This window comes from Meles meles, chromosome 5 (genome assembly GCF_922984935.1).
Source record: "Meles meles chromosome 5, mMelMel3.1 paternal haplotype, whole genome shotgun sequence".
In the NCBI taxonomy this organism is placed as follows: domain Eukaryota; kingdom Metazoa; phylum Chordata; class Mammalia; order Carnivora; family Mustelidae; genus Meles; species Meles meles.
The window spans coordinates 47061756-47084548 of NC_060070.1; the positions used below are offsets into that span (position 1 = coordinate 47061756).

Here is a 22793-nt window from a genome sequence, read left to right on the forward strand (position 1 = left end):
CAAAATCGTGGAAGAAAGCTTTGTCAAAAATTGGTATATAATTTAAAACAAGAAAAATAAGACTAAATGGATAGTCTTTTAAACTGGGCCTATCTCATAAAAATGGTTATTCTTTTTTATTCAAATTTACTTCTAGTACTGTCAAATAATACCAATTCCAGAATTGAACTATTCATGAAATATCATCTTAGTCATCTTCTGCCCCTTGAGTAAAAGTGTCAGATTCTGTTTGGTGTACCCAGCATGGTGGAACCAGAGAATATTCTAGAAAAGACAACTTTTTGGGCCAATGAGAACAGACTCAAGGAATAATTCTCTCCAAATCATTTGTGATTATTGGAAGGATACAGATATTATCTATACCTCAAGTGAAGTCTGACTGGAAACTTGAAAGTTAAGTTTGTATCAAATAAGAAGTATTATTTTATACAGTGAGGAATAAAGCTCTCAAACTCCTCTTCAGATGCCCCAGCTAAAAATGTAGATGTCTAAAATACATAGCTTACTGGATGACAGAGGTAAAAATGGATTATTAAGGGAGATTAGGTGTATTATGCCTAACTTCTCAGGTTGACATCAAGCAGGAAAACCATGTTTTTCAATAATAGATACAACTGGGGTGACTGCACCATAGATTTGTACTAGTATAGGAATGTGCCACATCCTATCTTTAATTCTAAAGACAAGGAATAATGGGAATGAAGTCTCATGAGGCCCTTTGTAGTTTTGCATTCTCTGTTAACCAAATGACACAGATGACTTTTTAGCAGAGCCACAGAGTTCTTTGAACTGATTTAAATTATAAATATGTTCAGTGTGGAATTAGTAACTAGTAATATCCACTGAATGGGAAGATCTACAGAGAACCAATTCTTTAATACTGTGGTTGGGGTGGGGGAAGCTGTCTGAAACGTGCTGGACAAAAGGGTATTAGTCCCAGAGATGGTAACTACCTCAGATCTTGGTAAATGTAATGTGTTAACAGCTGACTACATTACAGAGTAATTGAGGTGACATTATCTTTAACATAATGGAGCAAACCTGAGTGTGGGGGTGGTATTTGTGGGAGTGTGTTTTTCTACCAGTAGTTTTAAAATTTCACTCTCCTGACCCAAGCTGTATGTTTTATCAACTGCGACGGTCAGGTTTGATATGTCTGTGAATAGAACTTCCTTAAGTGAGCAAGCTCTTTCCTTTAGGAAGGTAGATTCATAAGACAAAGTGTATCTGTAGATGTTTGACCACTTGAAAAGAGACAACAATTCAGTTATAGTGAAAGACAGTCTAAATATGCCTGTAGGATATCCGGGAGCCTACTGATTGTTACCTTAATTCCATAAAACATCTTTCGTAATATAATTTAGAGCCATATGGGAAGAAAGAGTACTGGTTTGGGTTTTCTTTTTACTTACCTCTATTTTAGGACTCTAAAACTTTTCCTTTGACAGGGGGAATTCCCCTTATTAATGTCTATAATTTTCCTATTTAACCCTTCATTCAGAGTATAGCAATAGATTTTTTTCTTTAAGTTAATCAGTTGGTTATTTTATATCACTTTATAGCTTTTTAATTAGTCTAGATTTGTGAGGGAACCTACTTCGTAAGAACTGAATATAATGGGAAAAGAAATCTTTCTAGACCTCTGTCAAGTTTATAAGCCTACAGGAAGAGTACAACTCTGGAGTTATTCCTGGCTGTGGAAAAGAGACCATGTAGTATTGTAGTGAAAAACCCAAACTCTGGAAGATTCCTGTGTGGAATCCTGGCTCTCATTTGTCCTCATTTGACCTTGGGCAGATTACTTAACTTCTCTGGCCTCAGTGTTTTAATATGTGACACTTCACAGAGTTGTGAGGATTAAATGAGCTAATGTATGTTTTAGTTTGAACAATGTAAACCTGCTGTTTTTGTAGGACCAAAATGGTCAAATATTAGCAATCCATATGGTTCAACCTAAAAAAATGCTTAGAATAGTGACCCTGGTGGTATGCGGTGAGCTTCATGCCAGTGTTGGCTTTACTCTTCCCTTTCTTGGAGAAGTCACTAATTTTTTTTTTCATTATTCACCTGTGGATGTCATCTACTTATCTTGTGAAACTCAGCAGTACTAGGCAGATGACCCTTGTGTAAATGCCTGTTTTTCTCTTTCTACCACTGATTCTTGGGTAGATATGTTACCTCCCCTTTGTGTCCCTTCTTCCAGTCATGGAAAGATAGGATTGAATCAGATGATCAAAAGGCTTTCTCCAACACTCATCATATGCTGTGATTCTAGAATAAATTGTCTCTTCTTGGTCACGTTTTTGAAACTGAGAGCCAAGAACACTTGTCCCCACATTCACCTATAACAAAGAGAACCACACCATAGAAAAATTGCCTAAATTCACCACAGCCATATTCCAACTTGAGATGTAGGATGTTTCTAAGAAGTCAACATCAACACAACCATCATTCTCCCTAAAACCAAATGATCCCATCCACAAAAATACTTCCTTCTAGCCCATTTTTTCTTCATAGTATTAGTTCTTAAAAATCTGGAGAATGTCTTTTCTTCAGTTAGAGAAGTTACATAATGCCTACGTCACTAAAATACTAAAATCACTTCAGGGTAGCCACTGGAAACTTTAAAGGCCATCCTCTATTAGGTAGCAGTTTTTCCAAGTTGCATTTTTTTCATACATATACAAGAAAAGCCTAAACTTGTGTCATTATCAGTGTCTGGGAGCAACATGCCTTGAACATTATTCCCAGCTGTAGAAAACAGTAGCCGGAGAATTTCAGTGGAAGTCATTTTCAAACTTATAAAGCTCAATAGAATGAAAGTTTAAGGATTTTTTAAAATATTCTTCATTTTTTTGCAAACAGTTTGTGAAAGAGAAGATGTGGCTAGATTGGAAGGAGTATTTATAACCCAATGAATATAGAAAAGACTTCTAGAAGTAATACATTCTTTGGTAATAGACTATCTTCCAGTGTCTTACTGAGAAATCGCTGTCTTCACCGGTTGCGTGTTTATACAGAAGCAGTGCAGGGTGAGATTTGCTTTTGCTTCTATCTGTTGTTTGAGAGAAATTATTTGCTTCCAACCTTCAAAAGGTAAATAATTGTAAGTTTGGTTACTTTACAGTGGCATTTGATTTCTCCTCAGCTTTTATACTCCGAAGTATCAATATTCGGTAAACATTAATTCAGTGTTTTAGGGACTGTGCTGAATACTAGTGAAGAACAGGAGAAGACAGCTCCTGACACCCAAAAGCCCTCCCCAGAGCAGAAGCTTCCGGTGGGAATAAAGACACGTGGTGGGAATGGGGTGGAGATATGTATCAGATGCAGAAGACACAGAGCATGTAACTCAAACATATTTGGGGTGCAAGGGTGGGCGGAGCTGTGGCTGGCAGCAGGGCGTGAGAGCTTCAGTCTGGAGTGAGTATCTGACTCCCAGTGTTGGTGTTAGGGAAGCAACCTGGTTTGCAGGGAGGGGAACTCCCTCAAGAATCAAGAATCAAGAAGAGCTTGATTGCTATACAAAGGAATCTGCATGATATGAATCTGAGAGTTTCCGAGAGCCAGTGAAGAACTTTAGGGAAGTAACTTTGTCAACGTTTTCTACTCAGAAAGATCACTCTAGCTGCACGGCAGAGACTAGATTGGAGGAGGTCCACGCTGGAAGTAGGAAGCCCCTCTGGGTGGCTGTTTATAAATCCTGAGAGCTGATCTGGGGAAGCCCACACTTAGCAGTAGCAGCAATGGGACTAGAACATGTATGAAAGTTATTAAGGAGGATTTGGCAGAAAAGTGCATGTCTATTTTTCTGATTCGTGTTTTATTATCGTACTGAGCCAGTGTGTACAACTAAGCATTTTCTATCTACCCAGTATTGTGATTTGAAGAAACAAAGTTGTAGTATAATGAAATTATCTCAGTTTTAACCCTAGTAAGAACTTCTTAGCTTTATGTAGCTCCACTGTAATAATAGACTTGGTTGCCACAGGTTTTCTTAACAAGTGTATATATTCTTAAGTGCTTACATCTAATTAACTTCGATCTCATTGATACATGGCAAAACTGACCATTCCCGGAGGGGAGGTGGGGGGGATGAGGTTGTGACAGAGGGGATGGGGATTAAAGAGTACACTTATCATGGTGAGCTGAGTAATGTATCAAATTGTTGGTTCACTATACTGTACTCCTGAAACACTAGTGTAACACTGAATGTTATACTTCAATTTTGAAAATCTTTTAAAAATACATGACAGATGCCAAGACACATGAAAAACTTTTAAAAACACTACCCAGTTTTACTGACTTCTCATCTCTCTACATGCGTTCAGTCCCTTTTCAGTGTCCTATAATTCATCCTGACTGTTTTTCTGACCTTCACACACCTTTAGTTGTTTCTGCTTATATTTTTCTGGAACTTTTTTTTCCCCCCTAGGATTTGGGGGTTCTTTTATGGCCCCTTCTCCATCACCAGTGACTCCAGCTCAGAATAACCTGCTACAGCCCAACTTTGAGGCAGCTTTTGGAACAACGCCTTCAACTTCTAGCAGCAGCTCCTTTGACCCATCAGGTGAGGTGGCGGTATTCAAATGTTCTCTTCACTTGTTCCGATGGTACACTAGCCCACCGGAGGTTAGTGTGATATCAGGAAACTTACAAGCAGATACTGAGTGGTGACCTGGTTTTAAAACTTTAATAAGTCTCTTGTGCTGTATTTTAAGTCAATATTTTCAGTACATTTTGGAAGATTTAAGGATAACCTGTAATCCTTTTCTGTGTTTCTGTTTTAAATTTTAGCAGAAATCTACCACCACACACACCATCTGTTTGCATGAGCTTACATGCACATGGTTTAGAGATGGTTAAGGGAAAACAAACACTTTATGCAGTGTCTGAATGTGTGAACACTCCCACTGCTGTTGCTTACTCCCTCTGAAGCTTGCATGGCCTTCGGTTTTATGAAGTTGGGACACAAGTAGTATTCTTTGCTTGCCTTTAATCTTTCATCCTGCTGTCATTTTGTTTGTATTCTCTTCCATTCTACTCTTCCCATGCTGGGTCCTTACTACAAATTTTCAATTGGTGAGTTTTTGGCAATTAAATGTGTTTCAGAAAACAGCCTAAATATATCCCCTGCCTGACAATTTGGTTGCTTCTATTGCCAGTGCCTAGTTGAATGCTGTCCTTTTCCAATTTAGAATGACTTTCCAGTAGTATTGATAGTAAATATTCATAGTTTTTTCATGAAAATTAGCCACAAAAATTTTGACAAGGATAAGATATTAGCAATGATTTATGCAAATCCTCTGCATCTGTATTTTAAATGTTGTTTCTGTATTCTAGGAACTAAACAAGCTGGTAATTGGTTATATAGTGATCAGGAACCATCAATAACAGCATGATTCCTTAGTTAAAATAGTTTTCCCTTTAAACATTCCTTTAAAGTTAGAACCAAAATTGCCTGCTTATAATGAGGGAAGTTGTCAAAATTTTTACTTCTAAAATATGGTCAACTGTTTGTCAGATACTTATTACTATGTCCTGCCCATTAGATCAGGTTTTATTCCAACACTGACTTCACAGGAAACCAGGAGATTCACTGCTTGTATAGAGCAACGTTATAATAAAGGCATATGTATTATTTAATTTAATCTTCACAACAAAACTATGTGGTAGTAGTACCCTCTCTGTTTATAGATGAGAAAACTAAAGCTTTGATGGTAACTTTCTCAAAGTCACACAGCTAGTGAGGCATGCAACTAAATTTGAACCTAATTCTGACACCAAAATCTGTGCTCTTTCTTTACATTACACAGATACTTTTTTCCATCTTTATGTTTACTAGTATTTCTGTACTTTATGAGTAGACATATGTAGAAATGTTCTTGGTGTTATAGTCATAAAAAAGTGTCAATTACGTGCCTTCTTTTGTAAGATTGTATATTTACTTATTTTATAGTTTTTCAGAAGATAATTTCCATTTAATTTTGCATGTGGCCTTTTTTTTTCCCCCAATCATTCTGAACATGGTCTATTTGATTTCCAGTGTTTGATGGTCTAGGTGATCTACTGATGCCAACCATGGCACCAGCTGGGCAGCCTGCACCCATTTCAATGGTACCCCCCAGTCCAGCTATGGCAGCAAGCAAAGCCCTTGGGAGCGACCTTGACTCATCTCTTGCCAGCTTAGTAGGCAGTGAGTAATACAGTTTTTTTCTTTGTTTGTTTCTTACTGCATCCTGTGCAGTTTTTTTTTTCTCTATCTCTTTATATGTATTATTTTTCTGAATTCACTTATGGGTGAGAATATCAAGGAGCGGACAGAAATTCTTAGTGCTTTACCCAGTACAGTTCCTTGGAAGATAAATTGTTGCTTTGCCATTGTCTCACAAGCAGTACCCATGCCATTTTTAATCTAAATTACTAAAGGTATAATTAGCATATGCAAGTGTGAAACCAAGAGCATTATGTATAGTAAGTATTTAATTTTTTAGTTCACTTGGAAATAAGAACATAGAGTAACTTAAATATTGACAATTGAGCATCCGTATGATTTTAAGTTATTCACTGAACAAATATTTGTTGAGTACCAAGCACTCTTCCAGGCTTTAAAGATAAATCAGCAAACAAAACAGGTATAATTTCTGTTCTTAGGGTACTCAGCAAGGGGAGAGACAAACAAATATTTTCAAATAAATAAATTCTATAGTATGTTAAGTCATAGGTGCTATGGAGAAGAAACAGAGCAGGCAAGGAGGAATTGGGAATACTGCAGAGTGGGAGTTAGAATAGGTCTCACTGAGAAGGGAAAATTTGAGCCAAGATTTGAAAGGAGAAGAATGAGCCACATGGATATCTGAAGGAGAATATTTTCAGGCAAAGGAGATAGCCACTGCAAAGGCACTGGGGCAAAAAACTGCCTGGCATTGTCAAGGAACAAAGGAGACCAGAGGCTGGGCATGAGCAAGTGAAGGAGAGAGTCCTAGGAGATGAGGGCAGCTGGTATAAAGACTGTCCTTTTCTTTTAACTCTGAATTTGATTTTTCATTAAGGTGAATGGGTTCACCACTGCAGATACATTTCATTTTTCTCACTGCTTTAGAGAGTCCTTGATACAGACTTTTTTCCCTATGAATTATCCAATGGACATATGGACATATTTTGCCCATTCATTGTCCCTGGTCTGGGGACCCATGAAAATGCTTTGATGACACCCATAGAGAGGTTATTTGAGCATTCCTACTCTAAAATTTCATCTCACTGAAAGCTAGTTGGCAGTGATAACTGCTTTTGCTGGCACTCCAATGTATCATCCATATTCTCCTTTAGAAATAAAGGATTTAAACCTCTAGCTGCTGAGGGTGCATTTTTTATTGCAAAGCATAGCAAGAGAGAATATTTTTGAGTAATTAAATTGCTATGTATCCTGATTATAGTAATGATTACATGAATTCATATATTACCAAAATTTATAGGAATGTAACAACACTCCCCCTCAAAAAACCACTGATTTTCTCTATAGGTAAATTTTTTTTTATTAAAATATCTTCCAGGGTACCTGGGTAACTCAGTCAGTTAAGTGTATAACTCTTGATTTCAGGTCAGGCCATGATCTCAGGGTTGTGGGATCAAGCCTCATGTCACTTAGGATTCTCTCTCTCCTTCTCCTGCCCCTTGTGCTCTCTCTCTCTAAAAAATAATAATAATAATAATAAAATAATAATTAAGCTTTCTTTCAAAACTGAAAAAAATTATCTCCATACTCCCTACCAGTATTCTACTTTGCTTTTTTATAGAAATTGACAAGCTGAACCAAAAATTCATATGGAAATACAAGGAAGTCAGAATAGCCAAACACTCTAAATAAAAAAACATAACCTTGGAAGACTCATAGTTAATGATTTTAAAACTTACTACAAAGCTGTAGTCATTAAGCAGTACTGCTGCACAGGATAGGCATATACCTCAATGGAATAGAATGACAGTCTAGAAATAAACTTAAGTATCTGTGCTCAATTGATTGTCAGTGAAGGTGCCAAGACAGTTCAATGCAAAAAGTTATCTTTTCAACAAATGGTGCTAGGCCAGCTGGATATCCACATGCAAAAGGATAGAGTAAGATACCTTGCCTTCTCCAAAATAATTAATTCACAGTGGATGAGAACTAAATGTAGGAGCCAAAACTATTAAACTCTAAGAAGAAAATGTATTAGTAAATAAATCTTCATGACCTTGGATTGGGTAATGTTCTTAGATATGACACCAAAAGCACAAGCCACAATAGATAAAAATAGATAGAACTACATTAAAATTAAAAACTTTTGTGCTACAAATGACACTATCCAGAAAGTGAAAAATAACCTACAGAATGGGAGAAGGTATTTGTAGAACATATATCTGATAAGGAACTTATACCCAGGATAAATAAAGAACTCTTACTACTCAATCATGAAAAAACAAATAACCCAATTTTTAAATGGTCGCATGATTTAAATGGGCATTTCTCCAAAGAATATAGATATGTGGCCAATATGCACATGAAAAGATGCTCCACACCAGTCTTCTGGGAAATGCCTATCAAAACCATGTGAGATGCCACTTCTCACCCAGGAGGATGGTTATAATTAGAAAAGACAATAACCGATGTTGATGAGAATGTCTCTAACACAGCTGATGAAAATGTTAACTGTGGAAAGCCGTTTGGCAGTTTCTCCAAATGTGAAATAGACTTACCCATAGGCAGAGAGTGCACCACGTGACTAGCCTAGAAAGCTTTTCCCCCACGCCTCTGCTCAGCTTCATGCAATTCTCAACCTTCTCCATGAGGCCTTCCCTGAACTCCTGTATAATGCTGCCTATCCCTCACCTTCATCCTAGGGACCAGATCCCCCGCACCCTGCTCTTCCTTTGCTTTTTCCCATGGGCTTTCCTAACACCTTCTAGGGATTATATATTTACTTATTTTATAGTTTTATCTCACCCTATTAGAATGCAAATTTATCCAGAGCTGGGATCTTTGTTTTCTTCACTAATATATCCCAAGTGCTTAGAATAGTGCCTGGCATCTGTAGAGACTCAATCAGTATTTGCTGAAGTAGTAAATGAATTGAGATTAGAGTAGCATGGATAAGCCAGTTGTGTCAGGAGTCCCCAAGACCATCTTCACTCAGAGGACGCAGCACATGGGTGTCCTCCCAGCTAAGACTCATTATAGCAGCATGGTAAGGATACGCAGCTGGGTCATCAGGGAAAAAGACAAAGCCAAGCTCGGAAGAATCCATGTACTGACTTTTTTTTTCTTTTTTTTTTTTTAATATTTATTTATTCATTTGACAGACAGAGATCACAAGTAGGCAGAGAGGCAGGCAGAGAGAGAGAAAGGGGGAAGCAGGCTCCCCGCTGAGCAGAAAGCCCGATGTGGGGCTCTATCCCAGGACCCTGAGATCATGACATGAGCCGAAGGCAGAGGCTTAACCCACTGAGCCACCCAGGCGCCCCTGTACTGACTTTCTTATGCTCTCCCCTTCCCATGAGGAGAAAAGCATAAGAAAATGCGGCAACACACGATGTTTCTGCCCACGAAGCCCTATAGAGACCACACCCAGGAGTTTATTGGATGCTAATCATGTAGGTACTCTGCCTGACATGGCCCCAAATTTCAGTCTTGTAGAAGGAAAGCAGGTGTACAGCACAAACCACATGGTTTGTACAAGCAGTTTAGACACAGTAAAGCCACCCGTATCTTTAGGAAAAGTGTTCTCAGTATAGAGAACAGTTTACTAAGCTGGGTCCTGGATGCCAGGCACACAGGCCTTTTTAAGAGAACAGTCTTGAGCCTGCTGTGTTTCCTCTTTCCTGGACACCAGTTGACATTAAAATGTGATCCTTAAGTATAATGTGAAGTAAAAGAAAATGTTAGATTTCTGAACATGTTTCCTAACATAGTTTCTCCTTTGTAAAATTGAATACAGTCATTCTTAGGCAAAATATGGACTTTTTCTAGACCTCTGAATCTTTGATCTTTTAAATGTCATATCATTTAAACTGAGTATAGAGGTTTAAATTCTGTTTTCTTTTATCCTTTTATAGATCTTGGAATTTCTGGTACCACATCCAAAAAGTAAGTGTTTTTGAAATTACCTGGTTTTCTTGTGACAGTGTATTTATATTTATTTGAGACTGTTAACCTCATTGAAGCAATAACTCACTCTCAGGCTAGGTGATTTCAAAATTGGTTTTTATTATATTCTGGATTTTTGTTTTTGTTGTTATTCTGCTGGAACCTCCAAACTGTTGGCTCTACAATGAAAAGAGACAACAATCTATTTCAGTCTCCAAGACTGCCACTAAATTATAGCTAGAAATACTTGGGAATTATGGTTTGAGTGCTTTAATAGCTTTAAATTCTAGAATCATTACACTATTCCTAGCTAACACTGGTTTTAAAAAGTCTCTCATGGAGGATCAATTTTAAGGAGGATAGTAAGAATGATAAACAATGTGCCCTTTATTTAGATGCACTTTTCAACGTTTCTAAAATTGGGATGCATTTTACGATAGATGTATCTTACAGTTCACGTAAGGCAGGTTATAGTCATGCTGTAGTTGTGTGAAACCTTCCAATGAGCCCTCTCAGATCTAGAAGGGCCATCATGTATGAAACAAAATATAGGTATTTGACAGAGTCTAGACATACAGTTTTTATGAATGTACTTATTTGGAATTTTTTCATAACCAGTGAGGAATTCAGTTGAATTTTGTGACACATTCTTCTATTGAAGTGATAGGAAATTCCTGTTACCATTGAGAACCAAACTCTAAATGATTTTTTTTAATCAAATGCTTTTATGCTTTCTTAGATATATAAGACTCCTTTATAGTTTTTAACCTGTTCTCTCAACAACTCAAACAGATTGCTTCCAACTCCAAATTAATCTAATGAGCCATACACACTCTTTTCTGATTAGTGTGTTTTAATACTTTTGTGTGTTTTTGCATGCTTGATTTTAGGGGAGATCTTCAGTGGAATGCAGGAGAGAAAAAGTTGACTGGTGGAGCCAACTGGCAGCCGAAGGTAGCCCCTGCAACTTGGTCAGCAGGCGTCCCACCAAGTGCACCTTTGGTACGTAGCCACCAGAGGCCAGGGTGGTGCTGATAGTTTGCCACTTTTCTAGTGTGTAGGACCGAGTGCACTTTGCTTAATTTTGCTACTGACATTGTATTTTTTCACCCACGTAGAAGGAACCTAAGCCAGAGGCAATATTTACCAAAATGCAACTTGCGTTGACTTTCTGTTTAATAAAGATTGTAACCTATTTTTTATTTTCATTATTTCAAAATAGTATTTATGCCTCTCTAGATATCAGTTCTATGTTTGCACAGTTATGGAAACAACTTTTCAAAAGCCTTAAACATCATTGATCATTATCTATATTTTTATCTCATTTCTTGCCTAAGTTACCTGATTGTCTTAATAAGTAAGATTTTTTTTCTTAACCAGAAAGATGAGGCAGTTTTCTATTGTGTAAGTAGACTTTCATTTTAAAACTCTATTAATTCCACTCATCATTTTTTTACATTGAAACTACCAACACCATCTTTCCTATAGAATTTAAATAGATTTCATTTTTGTGTACTGAATCTCAATATCATCATTCAGTCTATGAAAGAGCGTATTACTGGAAATAAAGATTGATTATTTTGTGAGATTTGCAACCACATAAAGGACATTTCCAGGATTGGAAAATTTACTGTTTTCCTGTATATGCTCCATTTTTAGCAAAAACAATGCTAGTCACTGTTTCCCAAGCTTATTTGTAATTTCACCTTGGCTTACTCCCTGAACCTATCTAACTCACACTCTTCTCTAAGGCTTTCTGGATGCCATCTCTCCTTATTGCCGGAATTGGTTCCTAACCATCACCCACCAACCCTAGCCAAACAAACATGCATGGAAGTGAATTAATATAATTAGAATATAAACACTTTACAAAAAGAATGAATACTGTTACGCTGAAAAAATAAATAAAATGGAAAAAAAAAGAATATAAACACTTTAGATGCCATTAAAAATAATCATACTCCATAAATTAATTTAAATACTTGAATTTTAGGATTTAAAACGTTTTCTTTTAAATAACTTGATAAATAGTAATGTTTTATATAAAACAGTTTTATTACAGTTTTATAAGTAAAAATAAGTTTAAACCAATGGGAAAAAGATCTTTGGAACTAAAATTTACCGCTAAACAATACTAATAGTATTAATCAAATTATAATTATATCACAGTTTCTATAAGAAAAATCATTCTAGGCTCAGTCTTGAGTTCTCAAAACCGCTAGTCTCCCCACCCAACCCCATGGTTGTTAGTTAGAAAGAAAGTAATTTAAGGACTAATATTCTCTGCCTTTGGTGAGTTCAGAGTCCAAAAGATCTTAATTTTAAAGCATAATTTCTAAAAAATAACAATGAGAAAACTGCCTATTGTTTTTAGGTATTTATCTCTTTAAATATTTCTTTGCATTATCTTAAAACAGTGTTTAAGAGGACTGTATTTAGCTATAAAATAAGGAGTTCCATTTTAATTTTACAAAGGATACTTAGTAAAAAACTATATATCTCTTTAACCGACCCACGCCTGGGATGAACATATAATTTATTGCCCAAACCAGGACTTATTTTGAGGGTGAAAAGGAGCATAATTATTACTCTAGACCTCAAACCTTTACCTGTAGCTGGTGGCCCAGATAAACGCTGAGACCATAAGCAAATAGTTCTCTGTCTTGGGGGGCTGCACTCCATTCTCAGAAACAGAAACATTTGAGAGCTACTATCTTGTTGGGGACCGGGTGGGGAGAAATTCAGTAAGTGTAAATAGAATCCCTAAAGAAAGGGTTTCTTTAGAACTGATCTTATAAATATCTGAATACCACATATTGACATTAAATTGCACAATTTATATTATCATTACCAAATTAACAGAACTAATTTTCCTATTCTCTTCTATGCAAAATTAGAGAGACACCATGTGTTCTGAGCTTAAACCTTAGTGGTGTTGTCCTCATCAGCAGGAAAAGGCTTTAATAGTTTTTTAACAAGCTGATTTCAGAACAGTCATGGTGGTAGGCACTAATGGTCTAAGGCAGACCAGAGGAGGAAAGGGTGGTGAGAATATGGGCACTTGGTAGATCAGCTGTAGGATTAAAACAAAAAGTGGCTGAGAGGCTGAAGTAAAGGTGAAAAGGAAAACAAAAAAGAAAATTTCAAGTAGAATCCACACAACTGGTGATCATTGTGAATGAAGCCAGAAGACCGTGGTTGTCCAGGTTTCTTTATGGGGCGGTTCACTAAACAATGCGGCCATTTAATCAGGAAGCAGAAAAGGGAGAACTACTTTACTCACTCTGCCCCTCTGAATTAGTTTCACAATACAGGTGAGGTTCAGTGGGGTGGAATCCAGAGCCGATGACCAAGAAAGAATTCTTGAGACATCTTTGGTGCAGTGTGGTGGTTTATTAAAGCACAAGAACAGGACCCACAGGCAGAAAAACAGTTGCTGCACTGGGGCTGTGAGGGGTGGCAAGTTAGATACTATGCGGCTGGGGTAGGTGAGGAAAAAGGGAGGTTTCAAAAGAACTTTCTTACGATAAGGAGGACCTACAAGATAAGGAGGACCAACAAGATACCTGAGGCCTTGAGGCCTTGTCATTGTCAAGGTTTTTCCCTCTAGCAAGGTATTAACTTTAAGATAGTTGGGAGATTCCTAAAGAATGTCACAAATGTCCCACCCAGGAGTGGGGTGGGGGAAGGTTGCAGGGTGTTAGCCTTTTGCTCTCTCCTCAGGCAGCGTTCTGTTCCCTCATGACCTCTTCCCTCTCTCTTTCTCTCTCTCTCAAAAAACAAAACAGAAAAAAAAATAGTGCTAAGTTGGAGAGCTTATTTAGTCTACACATCTCCTGCCCTCCAGACTTTAACCATACAATGTTGGGAATTCATCGAATACTTAACAGCTGTTTTGCTTCTTCAAGACAACAAAACCACTAATCGTCTGATTGGCAGGCACCATCACTAAGAATGAGATTAATATTCTCATTGTTTTTTATTTGTTTTTTAATTTTTTAATATTTTATTTATTTGACAGCAATCACAACTAGGCAGAGAGGCAGGCAGAGAGAGAGGAGGAAGCAGGCTCCAGGATCCTGGGATCATGACCTGAGCTGAAGGCAGAGGCTTTAACCCACTGAGCCACCCAGGAGCCCCCTCATTGTTTTTTAAAACGCCAAAACTCCTTATTTTTTTATTTATGAAGCAGAAGACTTTAAGTTGTTTGTAAGTAAACTCCAAAAAGTAATAGACAGTACGCTTTAGCATAAAGAATCCACAACAGCTGTGCAAAGAGAAACTAGAACAACAGAAATAATTTATCAGGAGGGCAGAGTTACCGTACTTCTGTTTCTTTTGTTTATTTTCCTTGACATTTTAGGCTACAATGTGAAAGCAGTCAAATGCAGAGTTATTTTACCTTTGTGAAGGTAAACTCTTAGATGCAGCCTGTGTAAATTCCCTGCCGTTTATCCCATTTACTGCACAGCTCTTTAACAAAGCTCTGGCTTTGCTTTTACTGAAGAAATTATTCTGACTTAATTATGTAAGAAGGCCTCTGGCTTCTTTCCTCCAGTTATTTCTTTCATAAAAGGTCTCTTCCACTTTTCCTACTCCTTAAAAAATGTTTGTGTCTCTTTTTCTAAGAATATTCAAGAAAAAGAAGAGAGACGACTGAAAAAAAAACAACTTACACCTCAGAAGCAGCAAAGCAGTGTTTCCATATTTCCTGGTAGTCTGAGACATCTCCTTTCAAGTAGGAGATGAAAGGGCAGATGTAAGGCTGAGCGTCCTTCTGCTGCCTTTTAAAGTTTGTACTGGTAGACAAGAGCTGAGGTTCCTCTTCCCAGTTTGTTTCAAATTCCCCTCAGTTGCTGCTTGGAGATTCAGCTCTAGAATTTGCCAGAGCACAGAACTAAAGTTATATCTGAGCATTGTAACAGGACTTGAACCCTTGAGAAACGTCTGCTGGCCGGGCTCCGTCGTCATGGCCATCAAGAACCCTGTGTCTCGGCGGCTACTTCTTCCTGTTTTCCAGTGCACAGGAGACCTCTTAAGTTTTCATCAAATGGGGAAGATACTTGCAATTCAGAAATAAATGCATTTGGCAAGAGACCACAGAATCCATAATTCTTTCCCTAAAAACGACTAATATTTATATGCCTATGGATGAAACATCAGTTGAACATTGAAAAAGAAAATAAAAATAACCTGAGGAGTAAATTTAGAGTTAATCTATGTAAGCACAATAGCAAACTTAGACATCTTTAAATTATTTGGCCCATCTATTTGCTCAGGAATTTCCAGGAAGTTCATTTTATTTTGATAACTAATAAAAACCTTTTTTTCTTTCATAAGATGAAGTTTTAATGATAACCGTTCTGATAAATAATACAATATCACTGTATGATACAATCTTGGTAAGGGACAGGATTCTGGGTCTGGTGAATAGTCTGCCACCTAACGTGTTGAAATGATGAGTAAAGAGAGACTCCGAAAATACAATACCTATAGTGTAGGGGAGGAAAAATGATTTCCTCTCTAACTTTCTGAATTCTTGGCTGAGACTTCTGTAATAAAAGACCAGTTAGCAAGAGAAAAACAGAAGTTTATTAACATGTATACCTCATGTATAGGGGCTACCCAGGGAAAAAACGAGTAATGCCCCAAGGTAGGCTAAGCCACTGGCTTCAACACCATCTGCTGCTGAAGACAAAAGCAAGCAAACGGTTGGGGTGGCCAGGCTGAGGGGAAGTTACCAGGAAAGGCAGGGTAATCTAAAGGTAAGATTTGTTGTGTAGATTTCAAGCGGTGTCTTGTCCATTGATAAGATCCTCTTGTGATATAGTTGACCTTCTCCTCCTGGTACAGTGGGAGAGACCCAGACAGACAGATGGACGTTACCTTTGTAATGTAAATATCCCTTACAGAAGTTCTGTACTCTACTCTGTTTTCAGAACTTCAACTGCATCTGCTGTTTCTCAAGTATTGCAGTATTTTCTTTTTTTTCATTTTTTTGAGATAAAATTTACAAAAACACTAAATTCGCCATCTTCACAATTTTAAAGTGTACAGGTTAGTGATTTTTCAGTATATTTGCAATGTTGTAAAACCATCACTATTATCTAATTCTGCAGTATCTCCATCATCCCAAAAAGAAACACAGCCCCTTTTCAATTTCCTCCACTCCCTCTCCCCTGGCACCTAATAATTTATTCCATTCCTTAGATTTGTCTGTTCTGGGTATTTCCATATCAGCGGACTCCTATAGTACGGAGGGTTTTGTGCCTGGCTTCTTTCACTTAGCACAAGGTTTTCAAGGTTATCCATGTTGTAGCAGGTATCAGTACTTTCATGCCTTTTTATGGCTGAGTAATCCATGGTTTGGATAGATTACATTCATCAACTGATGGGCATTTGTGTCATTTCCGCCTTTTGGCTAGTAAGAAAAATACTTCTATTATTTGTATAGAAGGTTGTGTATGAATATATGTCCTCAGTTCTCTTGGGCTTATACCTAAGAATGGAATTGCTAGTTCATGAGTAACCCTGTGTTGAGCTTTTTGAGGAACTGCCAAACCTTCCCGCAGCCACTTCCTTTTACATTCCCACCAGCAATATGTAAGGTTTCATTTGGGGTTTTGATATGCATTTCCTTAATGACAAATGACGTTGAGCACTTCTTCATGCGCTTCTTGGCCATTAGTACCTTTTTTTTTTTTTTAGAAATGTCTTCACATTCTTCACATTTTATGATTGGGTTGTTTTCTTATTGTTGAGTTCTAAGAGATGTTTTTGTACTCTGGACACTAGATACTTCTTAAATATATGATTCACAAATATTTTCTCGCATTCTATGAGCTGTCTTTTTATTTTCTTAAAAGTGTCCTTTAATAAATTTGATAAACCTTGATAAGCTCCAGCTTATCTATTTCTGTTTTTATTCCTTGTGCTCTTAGTGTCATATTTAAGAAACCGTTACCTAATCCACGGTCTTGAAGATTTACACTTATGTTTCTTTCTAAGAGTTGTATAGTTTTATCTCTTAAATTAGCCCTTTCACTATTTTAGACTCATTTTCATATATGATGTGATATAGTGTCCATATTCATTATTTTGCGTGTGGAAATCCAGTTTTCCAAAAACACTTATTAAAAAAAAAAATGTTCTTTATTAGTTTTGGCTTCCTTGTCAAAAATCAGTTGACCACAGATGTATGGATTTATTTCCAGACTCTCTATTCTGTTGTGTTGATTTATATGTCTGTCCTTATGCCAGTACCATCACTGTTTCCATGTAGCTTTGCAGTAAATTTTGAATGCAGGAAGTGGGAGTCCTCCAAATTTGTTCTTTTTCAAGATTGTTTTGGCTATTCTGGATCTCTTGCATTCCCATATAAACTTTAGGTTCCAATTGTCCATTTTCCCAAAAGAAGCAATTGAAATTTTGATAGGGGTTGCACTAAATCTATAAAGCAATTAAGAAAAATAGCCATCTTAATCTTAAATTGTCTAATCCTTGGACACAGGATGTCTATTTATCTAAGTTGTTTTGTATTTCAACAGTGCTTTAACAAATTGTCCAACAATGTTTCAACAAGTCTTGTCCTTTTTTTTTAAGTTTATTTATATGTTTATTTTTAGTAATCTCTATACCCAATGTGGGGCTTAAACTCCCAACTCTGACGTCAAGAGTTGTGCACTTTTCCAACCTAGTCAGCCAGATGCCCCAAGTCTTGTATTTCTTTTCTTAATTTTATTTCTAAGTATTTTATCTTTAATGCTACTGTAAATGAATTGCCTTTGTAATTGTATTTTTTAATTGTTCACTGATAGTGGACAGTGAACTGAGTTTTTTATATTGATGTTATATCATGCAACTTTGCTGAACTTATTTATTAGTTCTGGTGGTTTCTTTTGTATATAAATTCTTAAGGATTTTCTATATATAAGATGATGTCATCTACAAGTAGAGATTGTTTAATTTCTTTTTATCTTTCTCGATGCTATTTCTTTCTTTCTTACCTGATTGCCACAACTAGAACTTCCAGTACATCTTTGTCGTCTTAAGGAGAAAGCTTTTAGTCATTCACTGATAAGTATGATGATAGCTGTGCATTCTTTGCAGATGCCTCTGTTCAAGTTGAAGAATTTCCCTTATAATATTAGTGTGTTGAGTGATGTTTGTTTGTCTTTTTGCGTGTTTTGTCATGAAAGGGTGTTGGATTTTGTCAAATGCTTTTTCTGCCTCTAGTAACATGATTATGTAGGGTTTTTTCCTTACATTCTGTTAATATGATATATTACTTTGATTGAGCAAGCCTTACATTTCTGGGATAAATCTCACTTTCTCATGGTATATAATTCTTTTAGTATGCTGTTGGATTTGGTATGCTAGTATTTTGTCAAGAATTTTTGCATCAGGGTTCATAAAGGATATTGGTCTGTAGTCGTCTTCTAATGTCCTTATCTAGCTTTGGTGTCAGGGCAATACCGCCATCAAAGAATAATAAGAAAGTGTTCTCCCAGGTTTTTTTTTTTTCTTTTTTGTACGCTTGAGAATGATTGATATTAATTCTTCATTTTACATTTAATAGGATTCACCAGTGAAGCCATCTGGTTCTGGGCTTTTCTGTGGTGGAATTTTTTTATTGTTGACTATATTGCCTATGCTGCACTTTTTTTTATAACTAGAATTTTGTACTTCCTGATCCCCTTCATCTATTTTGCTCATCCCCACTCACCTCCCCTCTGGCAACTACCAGTTATTCATATGTAAGAATCTGTGTTTTTGTTTATTTATTTGTTTTTATTTTATTTTTATTTTTTTTAAGATTTTATTTATTTACTTGAGAGAGAGAGAGTGAGAGAGTGAGCATGAGAGGGGAGAGAGTCAGAGGGAGAAGCAGACTCCCTGCTGAGCAGGAAGCCTGATGTGGGACTTGATCCCGGGACTCCAGGATCATGACCTGAGCCAAAGGCAGTCACTCAACCAACCGAGACACCCTAGCACCCCTTTGGTTTGTTTTTAGATTCCACATTTAAGTGAAATCGTATGGTATTTGTCTTTCTCTGTCTGATTTATTTCACTTAGTAGATACCCTCTAGGTCCATCCATGTTGTCACAGATGGCAAGATCTTTCTTTTTTATGGCTGAGTAATATTCCATTTCATATATATTCCACATCTTTTTTTCAAGATTTTATTTATTTATTTGACAGACATAGAGATTACAAGTAGGCAGAGAGGCAGGCAGAGAGAGAAGAGGGGAAAGCAGGTTCCCCACTGAGCAGAGAGCCCAATGAGGGGCTCGATCCCAGGACCCCATGACCTGAGTTGAAGGCAGAGGCTTAACCCACTGAGCCACCCAGGAGCCCCCATCTTTTTTTTAATGTATGCTTAGGTTGTTCCATATCTTAGCAAGTATAAATAACACTGTAATAAACATAGGAGTGCATGTATCCTTTTGAATGAATGTTTTCATTTTCTTGGGTAAATAGTAGTGGAATCACTGGATCATATGATTTTTTTTAAGATTTTATTTATTCTTTTGACTCATGTATTTCTACTTTTAATTTTCTGAGGAACCTCCATACTGTTTTCCACAGTGGTTGCCCCCATTTACATTCCCACCAACAGCATGTGAGGGTTCCCTTTGTCCACATCCTCACCAACACTTATCTCTTGTCTTTTTGATATTAGCCATTCTGGCAGGTATCAGGTGATATCTCATTATGGTTTTAATTAGAATTTTCCTGATAGTAAATGATGTCAAGCATCTTTTCCTGTGTCCACCGTCTATAGGTCTCCTTTGGTAAAATGTCTATTCAGGTCCTTTGCTCATTTTTTAATCAGATTGTTTGGTTTTTTGGCTGTTGAATTATGTTCGTTCTTTATATATTTTGTGTTAACCCCTCATTGGATATGTTATTTGCAAATATCTTCTCTCATTCACTGGGTTGCCTTTTTGTTTTGTTGATTTTGATTTGGTTTCCCTTGTTGTGTAAAAGCTTTTTATTTTGATGTAGTCTCAAGTTTATTTTTGCTTTTGTTTCTCTTGCCTAAATAGACTTATCCATAAATATGTTCCTAAGGCCAATATCCAAGAGATTGCACCTCTGCTTTCTTTTAGGAGTTTTATGGTCTCAGGCCTCACATTTACGTCATTAGTCCATTTGAGTTTATTTTTGCAAATGATATAGGACAGTGGTCCAGTTTCATCCTTTTGCCTCTAGGCGCCCAGTTTTCCCAACACCATTTATTGAAAACGCTGTCTTTTCCCCCACTGTTTATTCTTGCCTCCTTTGTCATAGATGAATTGACCACATAGGCATGGGTTTATTTCTGGGCTCTCTGTTCTGTTCCATTGATCTATGTATGTCTGTTTTTGTGCAGGGCCATACTGTTGGTATGGAATTATGAAATCTGGAATTATGATACTTCCGGCTTTGTTCTTATTTCTCAGGATTGCTTCGCATATTTGAGGTCTTTTGTAGTTCCATACAAATTTAATATTATGTGCTCTAATTCTGTGAAAAATACTATTAGTTGTTTTTTTTTTTAATAGGAATTGCATTGAATCTGTAGATGGGTTTGAGTATTATGGACATTTTAATAATATTAGTCCTTCCAATCCATGAGCGAAGTCTATCTGTTTATATCATCTTCAATTTCATTCATCAATTTTATTGTTTTCAGAGTATATATCTTTCCCTTCCTTGGTTAAATTTATTCCTAGGTATTTTATTTTTTCTGGTGTAGTTTTTTTCTTAACTTCTCTTTCTGCTACTTCATTATTAGTTTAGAGAAATGCAGCAGATCTCTGTATATTTTTTGTATCCTGTGACTTTGCTGAATTCTCTTATCAGTTCTAATGGTGTTTTGGTGGGGTCTTTAGGGTTTTCTATATACAGTGTCATATTTTCTGCAAATGGTGAGAGTTTTGCTTCTCCCTTACCAATCTGAACACATTTTATTTCTTTTTCTTATCTGGTTGCTGTCTAGGATATTCAGTACTATGTTGAATAGAAGTGGTGAGAGTGGACATTCTTGTCTCATTCCTGATCTTAGAGAAAAAGCCTTCAGTTTTTCACCATTTAGTATGATGTTAGCTGTGGGTTTTTCATATATGGCCTTTATTATTTATATGTATATATGTATATGATGTATATTCCCTCTAAACTTTGTTGAGAGTTTTTATCATCAACAGATACTGTATTTTATCAAATGCTTTTTCTACAGTTATTGAAATTATCATATGGTTTAGGGCTTTTTTGATTGCTGATGGAAGTTTTTTGATTCCTGATACTGTCTTTTTCTTTACATCTATTTAATTTGTTATGACTTCTTCAATTAATTTTTATTGTCTCTACTCCCATATTTATTATTTCCTTCTCCTTACTTTGGGTTCAGTTTCTTTTTTTCTAGTTCCTCAATGTGGAAATTTAGGTCATTGATTTTAGATCCTTCTCCTGTATCTGGGCTGTATGTTCTTGTTTCTTTGTATGCCTCAGAATTTTTCGTTGAAACCCAGACATTATGAATATTATCATGTGGCAACTCTAGAAATCAGATTCTGTCTCTTCCTCACAGGTTTGTTGTGGTTACTTTTTTGTAGTTGTTTGTTTTGTTGTTGTTGTTGAGTGACCACTCTGAACTAATTCTGTAGTGTCCATTCTTTATTTTGTGTGACTATTAAAGTCTCTGCTCCTTGAGCTGAGGGGTCGGCTAAGGATTAGATAGGTATTACTGAAATTCCTTGAATCAGAATATCTCCCAGTCTTTGTAGAGAGGGGCTTTGAGTTGTGTTGGGACATGTCTGCAGAAGTCAACCAGGCTGTTTGCTGCTCTGCCTTAGCGATCACAATCAGTGAGTGCTTGCTCAAAGCCTCAAGGTCAGCTAGAGGCCTTCTCTTGTCTTTCCTGAGCATGCACACAACCCTGGGCCCTGTGCATGAGCTTCTGAACTCCCAGGAGTATGTCTGCGCTTTTTACACCCTTAATTCCCCAAACATCTCCTTCTCCAGACTTCTCCAAGCTTTTTGTTTAGTCTACTATTTGCCCTGTTATCCGTTGCTTCAGACAGCAACAACTAAAACATTTGCCTGTAAATGTTTTCCACAACTTTAGCACTAGATGCATTCCCAGTTTGGTGAGACAAAGACAGGCCTTTTGAGCCAGTCTTTCCAGGGAGCCACCCAGACGAGACAAAATAAATAAATATATTCTGCTCCCTCTGGTACTATTACTAAGAATGTAAGCTGTTATTTTCAAGACTACAGCTGAGCTGGAGAACAGTGGATGAAACAAAGGTAAGCTAAGATGCCACAAAGCTCACTATTCTTGCCAACATCCAGCTGATTTTCTTGAATAAGTACTTTCCTGGTTGCTGCAAGCTTTTAGTTAGCTTCGAGTTCTAAAATAGTTGATTCTCATAGTTGTTGCCTGTTTTTCCACTAACTTTACGGATTGTGGAGCGTTTCAGAGTTCCTTACTTCATCATTTTTGCTGATATCACTATAGTATTTTCTTTTTTTCATTAGGATTTTGCTTTAATGATTAAGTTTAAGGAATTGCAGTAGGGTTAGTTTTGGGTTTGTTTTTTTTTTAAGATTTTATTTATTTATTTGTCAGAAAGAGAGAGCGTATAAGCAGGAGGAGTGGCAGGCAGAGGGGAGAGGGAGAAGCAGGCT

The 22793-nt window shown here is 36.8% G+C and overlaps 1 protein-coding gene across 6 annotated transcripts in view; it reads left to right on the plus strand.

The window, feature by feature from the left end:
• The window catches only part of SNAP91 (synaptosome associated protein 91), a 149192-nt gene that overhangs the window by 117710 nt on the left and 8689 nt on the right, over window positions 1–22793 (plus strand). For 5 of the 6 annotated variants that reach the window (XM_046005715.1, XM_046005718.1, XM_046005719.1 and 2 more), the window contains 4 exons: window positions 4436–4570; window positions 6047–6196; window positions 10090–10120; window positions 11011–11122. In XM_046005715.1, coding sequence (XP_045861671.1) covers window positions 4436–4570; window positions 6047–6196; window positions 10090–10120; window positions 11011–11122 — 428 coding nt within the window. The remainder of the gene's footprint in view (window positions 1–4435; window positions 4571–6046; window positions 6197–10089; window positions 10121–11010; window positions 11123–22793) is intronic. The other variant, XM_046005717.1, reaches the window with a different exon arrangement.